Source organism: Aythya fuligula, chromosome 2 (assembly GCF_009819795.1).
Source record: "Aythya fuligula isolate bAytFul2 chromosome 2, bAytFul2.pri, whole genome shotgun sequence".
In the NCBI taxonomy this organism is placed as follows: Eukaryota; Metazoa; Chordata; class Aves; order Anseriformes; family Anatidae; genus Aythya; species Aythya fuligula.
In genome coordinates this window covers 21624283-21644782 of record NC_045560.1, presented here as the reverse complement: position 1 = coordinate 21644782, position 20500 = coordinate 21624283, and the positions used below count along the sequence as shown (strand labels likewise).

General features: G+C 44.0%; 1 protein-coding gene across 1 annotated transcript in view; it reads right to left on the bottom strand.

The window, feature by feature from the left end:
- ST8SIA6 (ST8 alpha-N-acetyl-neuraminide alpha-2,8-sialyltransferase 6) overlaps positions 1-2306 on the bottom strand; it is a 40710-nt gene extending 38404 nt beyond the window's left edge. Inside the window, exons 1-2 of the mRNA XM_032183470.1 lie at positions 2080-2306; positions 1816-1911 (exon numbers count right to left, since the gene is read on the bottom strand). Coding sequence (XP_032039361.1) covers positions 1816-1911; positions 2080-2306 — 323 coding nt within the window. The remainder of the gene's footprint in view (positions 1-1815; positions 1912-2079) is intronic.
- Between the last annotated feature and the right edge of the window lie 18194 nt (positions 2307-20500).

Below are 20500 nucleotides of genomic sequence, written 5' to 3'. Positions count from 1 at the left end.
ACATCCCCTTTCGGACTCAGCCAGCAAGCCATCCCTCCACTCTACAGCTATTGGAGCTACAGTGAAGTGAAGCTTTTTGGAAGAATAATTCACTTATTGTACTTTTGCAGTCACTTAGTCACTAAAATATATGATTTCAGGTTGAGGGAAACTGGCTCCACTTTGGTGTCAGAATCCTTCAAGTAGTTTAATGAAAAACATGTATTTAAAACCTCACGCTCGCTTGCCTTGTTACAGAGATTAACAACTGACACATGCACACGGTGAATTTTCAACCCTCTCTGGTATGTGTTGCTTCCACTTTCTTTGCTCCAGTTGTGTGTGTACTAATAGCAGATGGGAAGTGGCTAGATTCTGCTCTCTGAAGTGCTCTCTGCCAGCAGCATTTCTAGTCAATTTGACTCCATGGTTTAGCACACAGAGCTGAGTGGCAGGAGACTGCAGCTCAGAAACAAGCAGGGAAAGGCAGAGTATGAGAAGACGGTTGCAGGGGGGAACCACAGACATAACACAAAACAGAGTGGAAATGAGAATGGAGAGACAGCTAGAAAAAAAAAGAAAAAGAAAAAAAAAGCAGAACAGAGCACATACTGCAAAGCCAATAAACTGTAAGGAGTGGAAAAGAAGGGAAAAAGGCAGAAAGGGAAAAATGAACAAGGAAAGAGAAGCAGGCTAGAAGAACATAATAGCAGCTCGAAGTCTGCAAATGCTCCTGTTCTTTCCTTTCACTCTGATTTTGAACAATGTTACAAACTTATGGAAGTTCAAAATATTGAGGTATGGAGTACAGGGGTCTCTCACTGGAAACGTGTAATAGACCTACTGTTGGGGTACGTTGCAAGGGTTATTAAGACTACTGCCACTTGCATTCACTTAAGGAGAGCATATGCTGTTTCAGCCTCAAATTTCAGTTAAAATAGATGAAATGCTGGCCTCAGAAAGGTTGCCTGCAGTGTCACCACTGACTTCAGTATAGCCAGGACATCGCAGCTTCAGTTAAAGACTCAGCTCCCATGTTCTTTCTGTGTTTTTTTCTCCCCCCATTGGAACTGCAATGCTAACGTGGTCATATAACGTAAAAGACAATATTTGCAAAAATATTTGCAAACTACTTCTTAGATGGCAGCATCTCACGTGGGGATGCACCATCCCCTTCTGCACTATTAGTTTTCCTACAGTGCGCAAAGACTTGAGGACAAAAACATCGGTGTTACCGCTGATACCTGCATGTATGGCACAACTTGTTTCACAGCTGATTTAACCAGGCATTTTCTTATCAAACTTCCAGTGTAAATTAGCAGGCTGTAAAGCAAAGATTTAGGGTGATGCAGAAGACCGAGGCATGGGATCGGACTAAAGGACTCCTGAGAAGATGCTCCGTGAAATGGCAAAGGCTTTGCACAGCTGGCTTAGGATTTTGGAGGAGCAATGTGTGTTTTTAGCAGAACACACATTAAAACGTGGTCACAGCACTACCCAGCCTCAGCCCCACCTTAAAGGCGGATAAAGGCACCTGGAAGGTGTCTGCCAGGACTTTTTGCACCGGCTGTAACCAAGCTGCCACCCGCAACATTTCCCCGGGCTCAGAACCAGCACCCGAGTGCCAGCCGGCACCACGAGGCCCCACCATGGGACCCACACACCCCAGGCAAAGTGGATTTGCACCTTCTCAGCCCCATGGGCTCGCCCCGATGAGGATGCTAAGATGCCCACCCCCGACAGAAAGGCTGAAGGAGTGGGAGCAGGGGCAGCTGAGCGCTCCCGCAGACCCTGAGTAACGCAGCCACCTCCAGCAAGCAGCCGGGCAGCCCCTACCTGTTCCCGCTGCGAGGAAGGGGCGGCGGGGGGGCTCTGAGGGCTCGCACCACTTTCGGCGTGCCGGGCGCTCCTTCTGCCTCCTCCTCCCAGCCCCTGACGGCAAAACAAAGTTGACAACACCGCTGCCCGAGCCCACACCGCCCGCCAGCCGCGCCGCTCCCTGCCCCACGAAGCAGCTCCGGGGGCTGCCGAGCCCAGCCCAGCCCAGCCCAGCCCAGCCCCGTCCCGTCCCGCTCCGCTCCTTCTCCCCTCGCCCTTTACCTGGCTCGGAGCGGCCGCTCGCCGCCCAGGCGCAGGAGGCAGGCGGCCAGCAGCAGGCTGCCCAGAGCCGCGGCCAAGGCGATGACAGCCCGCATGGTGCGCTCGGCGGCGGCTCCCGCCGCAGCGGCGGCCGCCCCATAGTATTTAAGGCGGGCGGCGGGCAGGGGGAGGCGGCCATGGCAGCACAGGGGCGCCGCGCCCCGCCCCTCGCCCTGCGCCGCCGCCATCAGCCCCCCTCCTGCCTCAGCGCCGTGCCGCCCAACTTTCCCCTCAGGAGGAGGCCGCCTTGTGGGGTTGGAGCCCTATGGGGCCGCCTCCTCGGCTGCCCCGCTGTGGGGTCGGGGGGCTCCCGTGTGGGGAGCGGCTCCTCCACCGCGGTGGTGGCGGAGGGGGGCTCCTGGAGGGGAGCGGTACCCTCAGGTCGCCGCGCTTTGGTGTCTGTGTCTTACTCTAGTTACACACTCAGCCTGTTTTTTTTTGTATAAAATGTGTTGTCATTGCCCTCGGTGAATAAATCTGTGGTAAAGCTTGCAGTTCTTTTCTTCTTAATTCTGTCATTAGTGGTGTCTGCGCGGAGCCAAGCGCTGCTGTGAGAAATGAAGTCAAATGACAAGGCACCTTTAATTAGGCACCCTTTATTAAGAGAACTGGTAATAGAGATGCTACATCTTAAAGCAGCCGGTCAGTCAGAGCCAGCAGGCTGACAACTTACATCTGCAGATTTTTTCTGTATCCTTCCTGTTTTCTGTATTTGTTAGCATCTGAGCTTCCCTTCTTGCTCTGCTGTACATCAGTGGCTGAGAAGTCTCAGAAATGAGAGCCCTGTTGTAGTTACGTAAATGGAATAACGAGGGACTCGGTAATTTGACTGGTAAGTGGTTAGATATTGCAATAAGCCACAGCATGCCTATGGTGCATCAAAGGAACTGCACAGCACCAGCTGTGAGGCTCTACGCCAGGAAATATCTCATTATTTGTTCCAGGGCACTTGCTAAGGCAGCGGAGAGCAGCACCATGGGTGCTGGCAGCAGCTGGGGGCTGGCATGGCGAGGGGCAGCAGGTATTGCCTGGGCTCACTGAGCCCCTCAGAGGCTGCCCAGCCTCCCTCCTGGCTTCAAAGTACATAGTCATAACGCAGAAGTCAGCATTAAGGCTTCTGGAGTCCCAGAAAGGTTTGCTGGTTTGAGTCTGTCATAAATCGTGAACATCTTGGGGAAAAAAAAAATAAAATAAAATAAAAATAAAAATCACCTTTTCTGGGAAATTGATTTCCTTTTCAGGCCTGTGGTATAAACCCAGTTGGCACTGTATGTGAACATGGGCAAACTGTCAAGCTTTTCAAGGTAAATGTGTGTTTGTTGGTTAGTAGATGATAGAAACTTCAGTTCCACTGTTACCTCTGAAAAATGCAAAGATTTCTGCTTATCTTAGTAAATACTAGCAAACTATTTTGCAATTTCCCCTAAATACTATGTAAACCAATAAATCTTCCATTTTAGAAAGTCTAATGATATTCTATAGCAGATGTGAAGGAAGGACAACTAAGAATTACAGTCCAGAAAATAAATCTGTTTTTTTCCACTCAGTGTTACTTCCTTCTGAAGTAGTTTTCCCATGAGTTCTGAAGTATCTTTGTCAGCTAATCCATGGGAAAATTAGTGATGTAAGGACATTGTATTTCAAGCTACAGGTCTGCTGCCAACACCAGTCTAATACCAGCAGGTTGTTTTTTTTCCCCAGATCAAAAGGTTAATCTTTGCATCATATTGAAGTTCTTGCAAAGAAAAGGGGAAGATAATAAACAATATCTGTTTAAATTAGGCTTAGCAATTGTTTACAAACAACTTTACAAATGCCTATTGATTGATTGTCACAGTATCTGTAGGTGTTAACAGCCTTAATTCTCTGACAGAGCAGCTTAGTGGAGAAGTTTAATGACCTAACTAAAGGATGAGTCAAGAATCGATGGTAAATCAGAATTTGAATTTAGGAATGCTGGATTCAACTATTGTATGTGTCTCTTCCATTGTGTTGTCACATCAGGAGCAACAGTTTCTCATAACCTAGCATAGAGGTCAAAAAGATAAAGGCACAGGTGCCCAAGAAGCCCTGCAGAAGAGGACCGTGTCCCATCCCATCCCCTTCCTGACAGCTGGAAGCTGCTGCATCTTGGCAGTGGCCCCCAGCTTCTGATTCCCATTAGCTTCTGGAGTCGGTGAGAACTGCTAATTGCTGGCTTGCACAGAAGGAAGAGATCACTAATCAGCCAGGTGGTGTCATGATGACTTTGCCACCGCGTTCCTACAACCCTACTTAGCTGCTAATTTGGAAAAATAAAATACGGCCCTGGGTATCATCTGTGAAGGTCTGTTCCCCTCAGGCTGATGGGATTGCATCTCAAAAGAAGCCTGGTGATGCCTGTAGGGCTGCCTGGTCACATGGTGCTGCTACAGCCACCTTATTTCCAGCGGCTAAATCATATTAAGAAGCAATTAATGTTCATTAAACGCTTCCCTAATGCTGCCTTCTTATCTAAGCAGTGGCTGTCACAGGGATATTAGCTATTCCAAACAGGAGGGGAGGGGAGTTGGTACAATTAGGAAGAGGACCAAGGTACCAAAGGTATTCGGTGAAACTGGAGTCCCACATTGTGGTAAAACATGGAAGTATTCAGAGTGAGGTGTAGGTGTGAGCCTACTGTTCTTAGTTTAGGCATCAGTGGAAGTAGATGCTGTTAGCAATAAAATAAAAATGCATTTCAAACTGGGAGGAAGTCATTGGTTCATTGAATTTCACAACTTTTTATTTCTTTCTACCTGTAGTTCCAGGCAGCATGGTTTAAATAGTCATAAGCAGCAAAAACAGTGTTGCTGTCTGCCAAACTCCAAGATCAAAATATCCAGGCAAGAGACAAGTACCCCCATTTAAAACAAACACACACACAAAAAAAAAAAAAAAAATAAATAAATAAATAAATTCAAAACTAGTGAGTACTTCATGTTGGTGCTATGCTTTTCTTCAGTCATTCCTTAATATTCTTCAGTATATTTTTTTTTCAGATCTTACAAGTTCGGCTTTACTAAAATAATAACCTAATAACAACATTCAGCCAGCATACAGCGTGTCAAGGTCTAGACAAAAGAAGCTGAAGTATCACGTGTTTCAAAGCAGTTACAGGTACCCCAGTTTTGAGATAGTCATCAAGAACGCTGGTGACAGCTCATCCCGTAAGGCACTGTTCGCTCTCTGCAGTCAAGATGAAAAGAGGGCACATGGAGAACTCCTCAAGATGTTGAGTGTCTCATAAGATGTCACACTGATGGTAGGACTGGCCTCCCGTGCAGAAAACGAATATGGTATTTGCTGTTGCAAACTGCATGTGATTTCTCTGTCAGAGGAATGCATTGCTCGTGCTCCTCCACATTCCTGTCTCTAGTTTATGCAGGTAAGCAGCTTGCACTGTTCAGTAACGGTGATCCCGCCTGACAGCAGACAAACGTTCATTGTCTAAAATGCCCCTCGTAGCAGGAGCAAACTGGAGGCCAGCAACTACACTGAGAATCAGTGCTCTATTGCCAGCAACCATGCAAGACTTCATCCAATTAAGGGCACGGCTGGTGTTGATATGCCCATGATTGTAGCACAATCCGATGTGTATGTTCTTCCGAAGGAAGCTAATGGGCAGAAGAGGATCTGAATACTAATTAGATACAAAGGAGGATTTTAATGCAGAATTCCTGACAACTTGCAAGTTGTTAACCTGAAGGTAAAGACTTCTTTTTTCTGCTCTCACTTCTTCCTAAATGCACTCAGTGTGACTTCTTAACGTGACACTATAAGAAAGGCTGCAGTGGGTCAGGTGAGAACAGCATGTTCTTCAGGCAGCACTCAGCAGCAGACTCCTGGGGAAGAGGCATGCAACGATCCATCCCTAGATCCTTTCTCAGCTTCCAGCAATCAATAGATCAGCTATCTGTGGGTTTGGTTGCCTTTCATAGATTTTTCTTCCATAATTGTGTCTAATTGCTTCTGAAACCGTGTAAACTTTTGTCATCGACAGCAGCTTGTGTCAATGATTTCCATCCAATTTGAAATCCTTCCCATTACAGTTACCCCAGGAACAATTTTCTGAGAAAAAATTACATTGTTATTTGGAAACTCTGGTTTCCTATGCTAAAGGACATGAAGTGCTAAATATTCTTTTGTAAAGAATTTTGCTACACATTGCACAAATTAGCACTGTTGTTAATACAAATGCACAGCATCCATTGCTCGAATCAAGGGTGAGTTATTACAGAGCATACTGTGAATGCAAATTAAAAATAATGCACAGCACTCAAACAAATCCTAATGGACCAACAGCACAATGTCAAATACATCAGGAGCAAAGACTTTTAATACTATTATTAAAGCCCCAAACAAACAAACAAAGCAAGTAAATCAGCGCTGACAAAAACTGTTTGAGCAACATTTACTCGTCAGAGATCAGCATGCAGGCGAATGGTGCAGCTCCCGGCTGTTCTGAAAATGTCTGCATGGCAGAAGAAGGGATGTCACGTAGCACAAGGCTTCTCATCGGGCAGGATGGTCAACGGTTGAGGTAATTATGTCCAGCTAAACATTTCCTTCCATCGGTGAGTATGGATGATGTGTCCAGCTACTTATCTGCAGAAAAATCTAATTTGGGATCACGTTTGTTGAAGTGTGCAAAGAAAATACTCAGCAATAAGAGTGAGAGACCATGGTGGAGTCAGAGTCATCCTTAATACAAGTGATGGGCTGCAGGGGTCAGTCAGCGTCGCTTATGCTTATGGGAAATCAGAGCCACAGTTTACAAAAATAAATAAATGGATGATGTAAGTATGCAGAGAGCAGGGATTACTGGGAAGGAGAAAAGAGAGGGATGGCCATGTGAGGCCTAATCTTGGGATGGGAAGATTAGCTCTTGAGTTTCCTCCAAGACAGTGGCCTGATGGCCCATCTCCAAGCTGTTTTGGGGGGGGGGGGGGGTCATAGAGCACTGAAAAAAGCTGGAGCCCTTTTTTCCCCATTCTTACATTTCTTTTGTAGAAATTCACATTGAGTATAATAAATAAAAAAAATAAGGACACATTATGTGCTGATATATGGGGATAGATTATTTTGCTGGTCCTGGATAAAGCAGCAGATGTGATACAGAGCACCGTAAACTCATGGGTGTAAAGGAACCTGGAACGGGGATGACAGGACCTCTGTCTTTAAACTGAGCAAAAGCCATTAACCTCATTAAGCAGAATTAAAAATATAACTGCCCAGAATGCAACCTAAACCTATTTTTCACATAAGACTGATTCTCCCATTCTATTCTGCAGTAAAAAAATGTTGAATACTCCATAGAAACATCACTGCTGCGGATCCTGGATTCCCCGTTTTCCATTACCATGTCCTTCTGAAGCTGTTTGCAGAGCAGGTGCCCAGCTGGGAGCAGACCTGGGGCAGAACCCACATCCCACAGGTCACGTTGGAGGTGAGGACACTGTCCTGAGGGAGCTGGAGGGCCTGGCAAAATCCTTTAGACTTGGCTTTAGACACATGAATATCTCTGTTAAACTGGAGCCAGTCTCCTGCTTCTAGTTAAGCACAAATCGTCTAAAAGGTCAGTATGTCTCCACGAGGAAACATCAGCACAAAACGTCCAGGTGGGGGCATACCCATGCAGAGACAGGGAAAAGCAAGGTGGTAACAACTGTCAGAGCACACCCTGGGAAGAGAAGTGACACAGGAAAACAAGCCATGCGATAAAATACCTCTTGGCCTCGGGGCTGCCTTCCTCTTTCGGGAACCTCAAGGAAACCAAGCCCAGGAAAGAAAAAAGCCCAGGCAATTCTGCATTTCTGTTTGTTGAGTAACACCCTGAGACATTTCTGAACTGGAACTGAAAGCCTTTACCTCCAAACAGAAATACATCCAGGCAACTTCAACGGCTGACAAGACCTGCAGGCATTTGGGAAGGATACCAGCGGCTGGCAGCCTGCAGTCCCCAATGGGTCACCACGGGAGCAGTGGGATTTGTGGCAGTGCTGGTGTATGGTCAGGGTAACGCCGTGATGCTGGGGCTGGGAAGGTGGTGGGGGAACCAGGGCTGGGAGTCAGAAACCATGGTCTGTGCCTTGGCCAGGGCAGGTGAGGCTACGGGAAGGAGCTGGGGCTTGTCCCTTCATCCTGCAAACCATCCTTTGTGCTGAGCTGTCTCTGTCCTCTCAGCTCGTGGCGCTATGTACAGCGCTGCATCCCCACAGCCAGATCCATCCGTATGTAAATACCATCTCCTCTGTGATTCACGCAATAATAATAGAGAAAATCCAAATAATTTAAATGTTACCTTCTCCGCCTCGGTAAATGCACTGGTGTGCTGTGCCTCGGAGACAGACCCCGCTGATCGTGTTACGCTCCTGACTCGCTTTCATTAGGCTCTGCACATACACTGTAATTCTCACTAAATCCATGTGCTGGGTAAGCCAGAATCTCTCTTATGGTTCTCAGATAGCCAATTATGTATTTGTCTCCCTCTCAATTCCTGTACTTCCAGAGAAAGTACATTTTTGTTTATTATTATCCAGTGCTTTCAGTGTCCGGATAGGATTAAGGTCTGGCGAAGGGGAAAACCAAATGTAGCCCAGAAAAACGGGTGCCATCTCAACAGAGGGATCAATAAATACTCTTATATTTAGCATTATTTTCCAAAACAGGCATTTAGTACCTGGCTACCAGGTGAGACTTGTGTAGTCCGTGCTCGTTTTCTCTGTGGATACTTACAGATTGATCCACTTTCTTTTTAACCTTGAGGGCTCTGACAGCCACAGTACTTGTTTGGAGCCGCACTATGTTAGGTGCCATTAGGACCGTCCATGAGTTAACAAGTCTGCCTAATGGACTAAGTTCATTAGGTGTATGGTTTACATACAACATTTCTGAGTCATTTTTATTCAATAATATTGGCATAACCATCAGCTCAGAGAGACTAAAAGCGAATCAGTGTTTGGGAGGAGGACCCAAAGGGGAGAGTGGGAGTAAGAGGGGGGTGGGAAGCTGGTGAGGGGATGCTGGGGGGGGCCGTGGGGGCTTGGTGTGGGGAACAGCTCGGCGGTACCCCAGGGTCTGTGGGGCCCCAAGGGCAGAAGGGAGCAGTGGGGAGAGGGAGGAAGGCATTTCCATCAGAGAGAATGCTGATGCTTGAAGTCCCATTATCATGCTGCTGGGGAGATGTGCATTTTAAGTACCCACGTTTAAAATCCTTCGCTTTTAATTTTGCGTTTGCATATTGCATGAGTGTGCATTTGACCGAATAGCTGACTATGTGTAAAAGGCGATTCTAAAGCAAGGAATCATCACTTGAAACCTACAGCTGGAGAAAATTTATTCAGGCTTTCCCAGATGTGCTCAGGCTCAGTGTGGCTGTGGCTAAGAGCAAACTGGGAATTTAACAAGCAGGCAGTATGTGCTTTTATTGATAGCTCATGGGTGTGGTCACGAAAACCTGGACGAGTGCTGCTGGCAGCTGACAGGGCTAGGGCGGGCAGCAGCAAAGCAGCACAGCAGCCCCTCTCCGTACTGCCCCAAACCGCTCTGCCCGCATTTTCCTCAGGAACAGGTTCAGCCCCTGCACCACTCCTTCCCTCCTTCTGCAGCCCAGTCTTCAGTACTGCCCACGGTGCAATAGTCTTGTGAAGAATTGATCTTTTCACCAGGAACACCATTGAGACCAGAGATTGAGTCCAGATAGGAGGAACTGGAACGAGGTTCCTTTCTCAGACTCGGTGAACTAAATTACAGTTTTCAGTTCCGTGGCACATTGGCTTCTAGCGAAGGATGACTAACACGTAGTGGCAGGTACCCGAAAGAGCTGCTGTGAACGTAGCGCACTGAGCCCTGCAAGACAGGAGCTGGTGGTCGTCATGGGGCTCGTTGCGTGTCTGCCCGTGATGCATGTCAGGATCCGAAGAAAGATGAGCTCTGGAAATTAAAAGGTGCCAAGGAATTCAAAATTGTGACATATCGATTTCTTTGTACAGACACCATATTATCTGTAAAGCTGCAACACGGCACTATAGCTCAATGTTTTTTCGCTTTAATGATTGCTTAGCAGCCCAGTTATAAATACCATTTTCCTATTTACTGACATTTTACATTTATTGAGCATATATTTTATCTAGACTCATAAAGCTAGTGCAGGATTTTTTTAATAAAGGTAAAGCTTGGGGCTGATGTGAAAAGGGTGGTGGTGCTTAAAGGTGTCCACTCCTTTTGCCCTACAGAAGGCATCATCTGACCACGTCCTGCAGCACATGTTGGAGGGGACAGCAGGGGTGGGAGCCCTCTTTTGCCCAGCCACTGGGTGAAGAAACCCTGGGAAGACAAAATGCTCTGTGGGGTAGGCACACTGCAATCAAATCACTCTTGGTCTTCTCCAGCTGTAGCAAGTAGGAATTATTTTTTTCCAACTATGGCATCTGCACTCACGGGTCAAGGCAGTGTAACGAAAAGGTGACAGAACTCCTATTTTGATTGTACCAATCTATTCTAGAATCATAAGGTTAAGACTGTATTATTTGGAAATCTATGTTAGATTCCTGATTCCACATTTAGTCACCTCTCTGATATTTACACACACAGTGTTTTGGGGAATTAAGTAAGTTATTAAATATAGGCTTAGAAAACTAACCTCCCATCCACATTTTATTTCTAAACAGCCTACAGATACTGTTTTCTCCTAGGGAGGATAAAATGTAAGATGAATTAACGATGTACAAACAAGCTGGTTTTGCCAATTATAGGTACAAAAACTTGTAAGGACCTCTGCTTTTAAAGGAAATCTCAAATAACGCATTTTTCAGGCAAGTATCAACCTCATTAGATCTAGTTATTTAAAAGATCTTGAAAACAAGAGATATGAATGTCAACCTTTATGGGCACAACTGAGATACATGGCTGGGTTTCATATGATCAGATAACAGTCATTTAAACTGTTATCTGATCATATGTGGTTTAAATTTAAACATTTAAACCACATCTACATCTGAATCCTTCTCCCTGGCTCCACTTATATTTAAAGGAAAGACATTCACTTCTGGGGAGAAATTTACCTCATCCAAATGTGAACATATTCAAGCTCAGGTTTCTTACCATGAAAACAAACAAACAAACAAACAAACAAACAAAAAAAAAAAAAAAAAAAAAAACAGAGAGAGAGAGAGAGAGACAGAGACAGAGAGAGAGAGAACTGTTTGGCTATTAGTCTTTAAGTGAGATAAAGGATAAAGCCCTCCTTCCTGACCTCCTGCCTGACAGTGAGAGCGATTTATGGGAATTAAAAGCATTCCTGTCCTCATCTGAAAATGCAGATTGTTTCTTTTATTCAAATGTTTTGTGCCATGAGACAGGTACAGACTTTTAAGCATTTCTTACATAGCTTGGTACATAACTTCTACTGAAGACGTGATTGAGTCAATTCCCATCTTGAAGTCCTTTTCCAGCCTCAGTGATTCTCTGATTTAGCATGGACTAGGCTCATCAATTCTGGGTTTTAATAGCACTTGCATATTTAATTACTTGGGAAAAATTATTCACAGAGACTTGGTACAGTACATGAACTTCATGGATATATTTCTACAAGTTAATTTTCCAAACCAAGCACTGTGCATCCCTGCAAAACCCAAACCCAGAGATCCATTCTTCATCCCATTTCAACTTCTAATTTAAGGCCATTTAATCTACACAGTTTGGCCTGATACAGTTTGAAATAGTGTTATTCATAACGAAGGGGCTACTGCTGCACTTCAGGGCCACTGCTGCACTAATGTCCCAGAAAGGAGTTACGGCTCCCCGTGTTTTCTCAGTAACTGTGGGTCAGATTTGGTCAGGCTATGGAGTTTGGGCTTTCAATTTACATGATATTTCATGTAAGACTAAAGGATGCAACATGAGAGCACAAAGTATTGAGTTTTATTAGAAGCAGGATTTCAGGCATTGCCATCTGTTTGCTAATAGCAGCATGCTCCCTGTTTTTATATTATTTACTCTCATAAATATTCTTATTGACATGAGTTATCCTGTCAGTAAGTGCATGTGGTGCATTTCCTTGGCCTACTTCAGTTTCCTCTGAAATTAGCACAGAAATTTGCCTTTATCTTCCCTTCCCTCTTCCTGTAGAAAATGGCCACCGTCATCCTCTGGGCTACAGCAGGGTGGGAGTTTATCACCACTTGCCACGGAAATCAAAGGGGATTTGGCTGCTAAATTTCATAGAGAGCAGAATTAGTTGGCAGGGAGCACTCAGGAAAATCCTTCCCCCACCAGAGGAACTCATCCCTTGCCTGGGAAGGGCTCTGGTCCTCTGAATCTGGGAGGTGTTGGGGTGCGTGTGGAGCTCTACCAGGCTGGCTGGTGGCAGTGCTTGTGTTAAGGTCACACAATACACACTTGCTGTGCTGCTGGGGTTACAGAGAGCCCATTCTCCTCTAAGTTATTTTTTTCCCTGGTTATCAGAGGCTTGGAAAGAATACTGGGTTTAAATTTTCTTTTACACGAGAAAGAAAATATTTAATGAGCGGCTACGTGCTGTAATGTGCCAGAAAGCTAAGAGCAAAGCAGTGAAATCCCCTATTCTGTCAAGCCGAGCATGCTCCTTCAAGAAAATAAGCTGCCAGCGGTTTCATTGTGCTGAGCCACAAATGTGCAAGGTGATTACAGCTGATAAAGCCCCCGAACGGAGCTTGCGGAGCCAGGCACGCAGCGCGCAGAAACCTCGGTGGTGTGAGCAGCAGGCCCGCGGCCTGGCCGCACGCGAGGCCTCTGGAAGGGCTCCGCAGCCAAACAAATTGGAGCTGAACTCCTTAAAACAAAGGTTGGCAGCACTGTAACAACAACCCTTATGCTGCAAGAAAAAAAAAAAAAAAAAAAAAAAAAAAAAGAGAGACTTCTGGAAACTGGCAGTCGAATTGAAGCCCTGCATGAAAGCTGTGCCTAAAACCTTCCTGTCAATTTGCTTCAGGAACTTTGCTATGCTGCATTTGAGTCATTGTATTCAGCTAAAGAAGCAGAAGTGTTTAAAGAATTTCCACCATGGAAAACATTCAAAGCTGTTTTAATTTATTAAGTTCCTCTTTACTAAGCAACTTTTCTATGGAAGGGGAGCTGTTAATTAGTGTAGATGGTTCTGTCTCAGAAAACAGGGAGCTTGGCTCCGAGAAGAGTTCACGCTTCTTCAGCCACTCCAGCCACGCTTCTTCACCTTTTCTCAAAAAATATCTACCGGGGAGCCATGATAGTTTGAAATAATAGTTATCGTAGGATTTCTTCAACACGTGCTATTTTTAGTTTGGACAAAATAGACAATCTTTGATAAGCTGTCTGGTACTTTTTAGTGTGCTTTTTATGTGAATACACCTTTATTTTTATACCTGAGCTGGAATCAGTAATTAGCCCATGATATAGCAATAGATTATAGTGCCACAGAATTAGAGATGCAAATGGTTTGGTCATGAGTTGGCTTCACTGCACGCCCTAAACTAAATTGGATTAGGGGTGATTGCCTTTCCCTGCCCAGGATTAAAACGATAGCTGGTTTTGAGATCAGAAAAATACTCCCAGGACAAAATCTCAAGAAACTGAAGGATGCCTAGGATTTAATTATTCATCTTGTGATATTTAGTGTTTTTCCCACTGCTCAGTCACTGGAGTCACGAGATCCTGAGAAGCTGAGCTTTTTCTTTCAAAACTAAATTCTCAGCCCTTAAAATTGAAAAAAAAAAAAAAAAAAAAAAAAAAAAAAAAAGGAAAGAAAGAAAAGAAAGAAAGGAAAGAACCTCTGGAGTGTGGAGTGTTAAAGAAATCCAAGAGAAAAAAGATCAAATGTTTTGGAAGAATTGCTGTGTTCCTATGCAGTTTTTGAAAATTTGTGCTTGACAATATCAGTCATTTCTTCTGTCTTCAGCAGTGGCAAGCTGCTAATATTCGCAAGAGATTTGGGTAGTTCATGGGGATAGTTTTTAACCCATTTTTTGCCATCTGATCCTTAGACCCAAACCCATCAGGATGAGGCAGAGCAGAGGATAAAGCAGAACAGAGGATAAGGCACATTCTCCTCTGCAGCAAGCCACACACGGGCCAGGTGGGAGCTCTCTGACACGTCTGGAGCTGGTGCCTCCTGACAGTGGCTGATATTTACAGTGCTGACAACCCGGTGGCAACTACCCTCAGTCAACAGCAGTATTAATTCCGTATTCAGGGAGCAGATTTTTAAGCCAGGCTGTTATGAAAGCGAGCAGATCAGTGTTAACACACACACACACTGTCCTGACAGCTGGGTCTTTGCCTCCAGAATGACAGCTGGACAACAGCTGTCACACATTTAAGGCCATAACAACAGCCACCGTGACTTAGGGTAGCCTAATGCCTTTGTCCGACCATGTCCAAGAGGAGAAATACAAGGAACAGGGGATACAGAGAGCAGGCTTTCTCTTTGTGCAACTCCTCAGCTTGCAGCAGTCAGAGCACTGTGGAATCTCTGAGTTACTGGTGATCTCCAGGCTGTCGTGTTAAAAAAACTATGGGATTTGTCTTCCATGAATTTGTCTAAACTCCTTTTGCCACGTGGAATTGAATCCCACACTTTGGTTGGGCATTGTGTGAAAACAAACAAACAAACAAACAAACAACAACAAAAAAAACAACAGTCTGCTACTTTGTTTGGATTAAATCTGTGGTAGTTTCACCACATGATCTTCACAGCGTGAAAACGGTGACTAACATTTTCTCATTTATCATCCTCATACCAGCCATTGATTTAAATATCTTTGTCTTAATACTTCTAAGCTGATGAGCTATTTTCTATTCTATTCCTTTGCATCTGGAAGGAATCCTCAAAAAGGCTGAAAAAAAAAAAGTAGGAACACAATTTACAAAGATATCAAAGGTTTCCAATATCTGTCTTTAGGACATTCTTTCATTGTCTTTGGTAATTAATTTGCCAATACTACAGGCCACATTTCTAACAAGGTCTTTTTGCACAAATTCAGGATACGATACCAAGGTGGTGACTATCTTTCACCTGTGGCTGAATGAAAACACTGAAAAATAGCCAAAGAAAATGTCAGGATAAATAGATCAGAAAGCCAAAAACACTGTTGTGGGAAAAAAATGTAAGAAATATCACTTCAAGGTTTTGTGGAAGAATCCAATTTGAAGGAACTATTTATAGGTGCTGCATATTATGTTAATTTAGCATCTCCTGACATACAAAGGCTTCCTTTGAGAGCCTTTGTAGAAAAAGAAGGAAGACAAGGAAGACTGCAAGAAAGAGAAAGCCTTACAAACAGAGTTATGATAAAAGCTGCTGCCACTGTAACAGATCATCAGAAAGAGAATGAAATGGTGAGATGCCATTCATCACTTTGAGAAATGCTGATGAACAGCTTGTGGTTAGGTGGGACTACCTACAATATTTATGAAGAGGGCTATGTTATCAGAAGAATGCAATTTTTCCTCTTTGTGGGCTGTTTACAAACCCGTCCTGATTTCCACCAGTCTATTTGTTATTTGCAAGAATTCATTCATATACCTCGCTCAAAACAGGAAGAAAAAACTCATTTCGATTTGAGAACGAATTTCATTTCACTGAAATGTTTTTTGCATAAATGGGATGAGAAATTTTCAGCTTGTGGATTGTATGCAAAAAGGTCATTTTAAGTGGGTTATATTCATTGTACTGAGGTCATTGATCACGCTGTTTTTTCTATTGTACGGCTGTATGCATGAAAAACAGGCTCTTTGAAGTGGAAAAACAGACCAGAACTGATGAACTATTGACAATGAATATCAATAATGGATAGCAAACAGAAAGGATCTGAGCATCACAGAATTTCGGGTTGCGTTTTGTTTCTGAAGGTTTGAAGGGGATAGTGGCACACCGACCATCTTCACAGATGTTTTACTTGTAAAACTCCATTTTTTTCATGGAGACAAAAAGAAAATCTTTACAATTTAACTTCTACAAGCAGCAAATATGATATGGATAGAAAATAAATGTCATCTCAGAAATTACATGTTCATAAACACTGCTTTATGGTCAAGCTTTTTTTTCACTGCTGCTACAGGTGACAACAAAACACTAGAAATAATTACCTTGATATTATGATGACTTCTTATCTGTAGCAAGATGTTTTCCCTCTCATCCATACTGTCAACATTACCCTGACATTCAAAAAAACCCTCATATCACTCTCAGTGATGTGGTTTAGTGGAGGACTTGTTAGTGTTAGGCCAGAGGTTGGACTCGGTGATCTTGGAGGTCTCTTCCAACCTAGATGATTCTGTGATTCTGAAAACTGAAGTCATTCTGGAAGTGTTAGGGGAGAACCTCCTGCCTTGGATGTCTGACACTGCAGCGCTGGCCAGGGCGCTGCTGCTTTGGCTGCTGTTGGTGGGGCAGGGAAAGAGGCAGGAGGGGACAGGTCTGAAGTCCATCCAGCACGTGTTGTCTTAACATCATCCCAGATTTATTAGTTGAGTGAACTCACACCGTCAGCTCACATCTTGGGCCAGGAAGTCTCCTACGTTTAGACCAGACGTAGGGATGTATATGAAGCAGTCTCACCATCCCTTTTCATTCTTTTTTCCTAGTCATAATCTGCACTTGGGAAGGAGATGCATAAAATTTGGGTCTGTGTCATTTTTCAGATCCGGGATAGAAAGTAGTCATTAATCAGTAGCTATCAATTCAATAATATGCACTGAAACATCCATCACCATCACACTTCTCCTTTGAGCTGACAGCTGATATCAAGAATACAGAGCCAAAATTAATTGTTCTGGACATAGGCTTAATTCAGCAGATTTTCTTGTCTTATCACCCCATCCCTCATGGCTAGGGCCACAGAGCATCCAGATCGCCTGAATCCAGTTATTTCCATAACTCCCAAGAGCTGAAGTAATCTTCAACTCCCTAAATTGTTATAAGGTGTCCAACCAGTGCCACCTGCAGTTGGACAGCAGGAGAAGGAGACACCAAAAGCACCCCAGCTCCTGTGATAAAACATCTCTGTATGCACAGGTGCTGCTCCTCGGGCTTGTTCCATGCATTCAGGTTCATAAGGGGCTCTGCCAGGTTCTTCCTATGACAGCCTCTCCCTTTTACACTAATACGGGAGGAAAGATGGATTATCTGTTTCAGTAAGTTTGGGAGTGTTTGCCCCCATCAATCTCCATCGCGTGCCTTAGAAGCTGGCTCTTAATGCCTTATAAAACCTATGTCTAGGTATGATGGCAGCTTTCACATTATACCTACTTTTTCCTCATTAAGACTTTAATTCTCATCCCAGATTTATCTACTTAGTAATCGAATACTATCTAAATGATATCAGAACAATTTGAAATGTATGTAAGAAGGATGCAGGCTTTAATCCTGAGAGCCCAAGGAAGTGGCTCAGTTGCCTGCTTGAGTATTTTGCAGCTGGAGGTCACAACTCTTAATACATTCCCTCCCATTATAACAACTTCTCAAGGTTTAAAAAGTTGCCCAGACCCGCGTTACTTGCTGAAACATAATCCAGATTTAGAGAAACACTTTCTTCCTGCAATAGGACCTACTTTAATATTTATTCTAGCATTGTTCAGGGTGGAGGGTGGTGCTATTTAAACTAGGCTAATTCTGCTAGGGTAATGAATTCATTTATATTCTTCTGCGCAAGTGTCTTTACCAGACTTTGGCACTGAGCAACTCTGAATTTTCAGTGATGCAACCAGATAGAATTGAATTGGAAAAAGCTGACATTTCTAAACATATCCAAGTAGGAAATGATTCAGCGGTTCCAAGGAAAGGAGCCAACTGTGAAAGACCATTTGCAATATGATATATCTGGAACTCTAAGCCAACCTTTTGTTTTATGAGCTTCTAATCTTTCTATTTTAATGTGCTTTCCTTTTCCATCAGAAGATTTTGATCACATGCCTGTCTCTTTCGCATCTGGGGGGATGAACTTGCATTGTGACTTTCTAGGGAACGCAGCACAAGGGAAGCTGGACGTCCCTGCCCTCTACTTGCATGCCCCCTCCAAGATCCCCGTCAGCCCAGGCCAAGCTAGCACTGCACAGCAGGGCACACCTCGAACAAAACAGGTCACCAGCAGTGCTGCCATCATTTGAATGATAAGATTTGACCTTGGAATCAAACTATCAATTTGAATTTGATGCAGAAGTGGCCATTGAAGTATGCGAGTCACGTGGGCTTGTTTTATAACAGCCTATTTTACAGCATGTGGAGGTATTGTATGCCCTAGGAGAACAATCAAAAGCTTGTTTTACCTAATAAGGAAACTGCTGAGGCAAATGAAAACCTTACTGTTTTCCAATACATTTCACTCTGATTAATTTTGCAGTTTTATGAAACACGCTGTGGTTATCTTTGAGACATGTTCAGTGTACCAGTGCTTGGACTTTAAACAGCAAACTACTGATGTCTCTGGGCAGATGAGCACAGGCACTCAAAAGCCCAGGGCTCTCATTCATGCTGAACGACACCATCCACTTACATCTCCCTCTTGGCCTCCTTGCTTGCTTCTGGCTACAGAAATACCCACTTCTTCTGGAACTAAATGATTACTTTCATCTGATAATTTTGACACTTTCATTTAAGAACTTCTGTATCTGCCCTGCAGAAGCTCAAGTTTCAGAAAAGAAAAAATGAGGTCCAATTTCATTTTTCTAATTTCTTCCTTATGCAGTTTTCAGGCTTCTCCAAATCAGGCAGTTTGTAATGCAGAAGCCAAGGACGTGTTTGCCATGCTAGTACAAGGAACAGCTGAGGTGTCTGCTCTTCAGGTGGTTTTGCATCGTGACTCTGTCCATGAAGAGCATTCTGTAAACTACCAATTTTAATATTAAATACTTCCTAGTCTTCTCTCTGAGATCTGCAGATCACTCTTGGCTTCCTTATTAGCATTAAATAATTCCAGTCTTCAGTCTGACATCTAAAAATTCCTATTGGCTTTTTCTTCTTGAATTTGCTGCTGAGTTGCCAAAACTAATGTGTCATTCTACTTTTGTAACATGGCAGTAATTTAGAGTAGCACCAAGATATTAATTAATGGCCCATGACTGAAGTATAGATTTCAATTGTATAGAAGCACTTTGGCTTTTGTGCTGTGCTTTACCTGTCAATATTCAAGTCTCCCTCCTTGGATTGCAGCTTGCCTTGCCAGCAGCCATGGCATCAGTCCTAGCTGTTTGCACAAAAAGGTAGGAAGAGTGACATTTACGCTTAGTAAGAGGCACGTTTCCATTTGCTGTAGTGCAACAGTCTGTAAGCTTATAGACCCTGTTCTTTTACTCCTTGAACACCCTTTTCCTAATTACAGTATTAGGGATACTCAGTCAGTACTAAAAAAATTATGAAGGACATTCACATTTTATCTTATTTCTGATTTATCTAAAAAGTTATCTTCATTTTTCAGGAACTTTGCCATGCTACAGAAGCAATTTTCTATAGTGTTATCATATCACATCTTACCGAGCTGGAATTTGTTAGTAGCTGGGTGAGAAAATCACTAATAATGGTGACAGGAGATAATGCTGAAAATTGAGCTGGGAATATTTTTCCACCTAGCTCCTGAGAACAATTAGGACACACATTAATGAGGAATTTAAATGAGAAATAAAGCAAGGGTCCTCTTGGACAACACAGATAAGTAAATATCCCAGAGGTGTTATTAGAAAATAATGGAGTTAGTCTCAACTCCATCATAGACTGTGATCAGGCGACGTCTCTTTCCTTTGCCTGATTATTTATAGTGTTGCTGTGCTCGGTTAGGCATACGTAAGTGCTAGGCACCACTTTCCAGAGAAAGTAATTCATTCTCATAATACACAGCCAAGTCATGCTTATGTTAACCCAGCAGGAACAGAGTAAAGGCACCGCTGGTGCCACTCACCTTTCCTTACTCAACTGCCTGGATCTCTGCAACACCCCTGAGAGCTGGGGTGCACTACAGAATGGAGCTCTTGGCACACAGCCGTGTTGGAGCCTGACCCAACAACACGCAAGGTCCCTTCCATTTCTGCTTCCCAGGGCATGGTTAGCCTCTTTATGAGCCCACAAACCCTCTCTCTAATGCATATGCGTGTCAGGCAGATCAGGTAGCCAAGGGCATGGACACTTTTCAGAGCAGCAACAAAGGGCATTGAACCCTCACACCGCTCCCCCCGCTCGGTGCTGGTGGGAAGGCCCTTGCATCACTCCGACAGCCCTGCCAGCAGCCAGGGCAGGATTCCAGGCATAGGTTTAAACATTCCTGGGATGAAAGGTGCCGTATAAGTGTCAGTCATCGTGTTGCCTGTTGGCAAAGAGTTAGGTGACTCATTTTATCACCGAGGCTATTCCTAGAAAAAG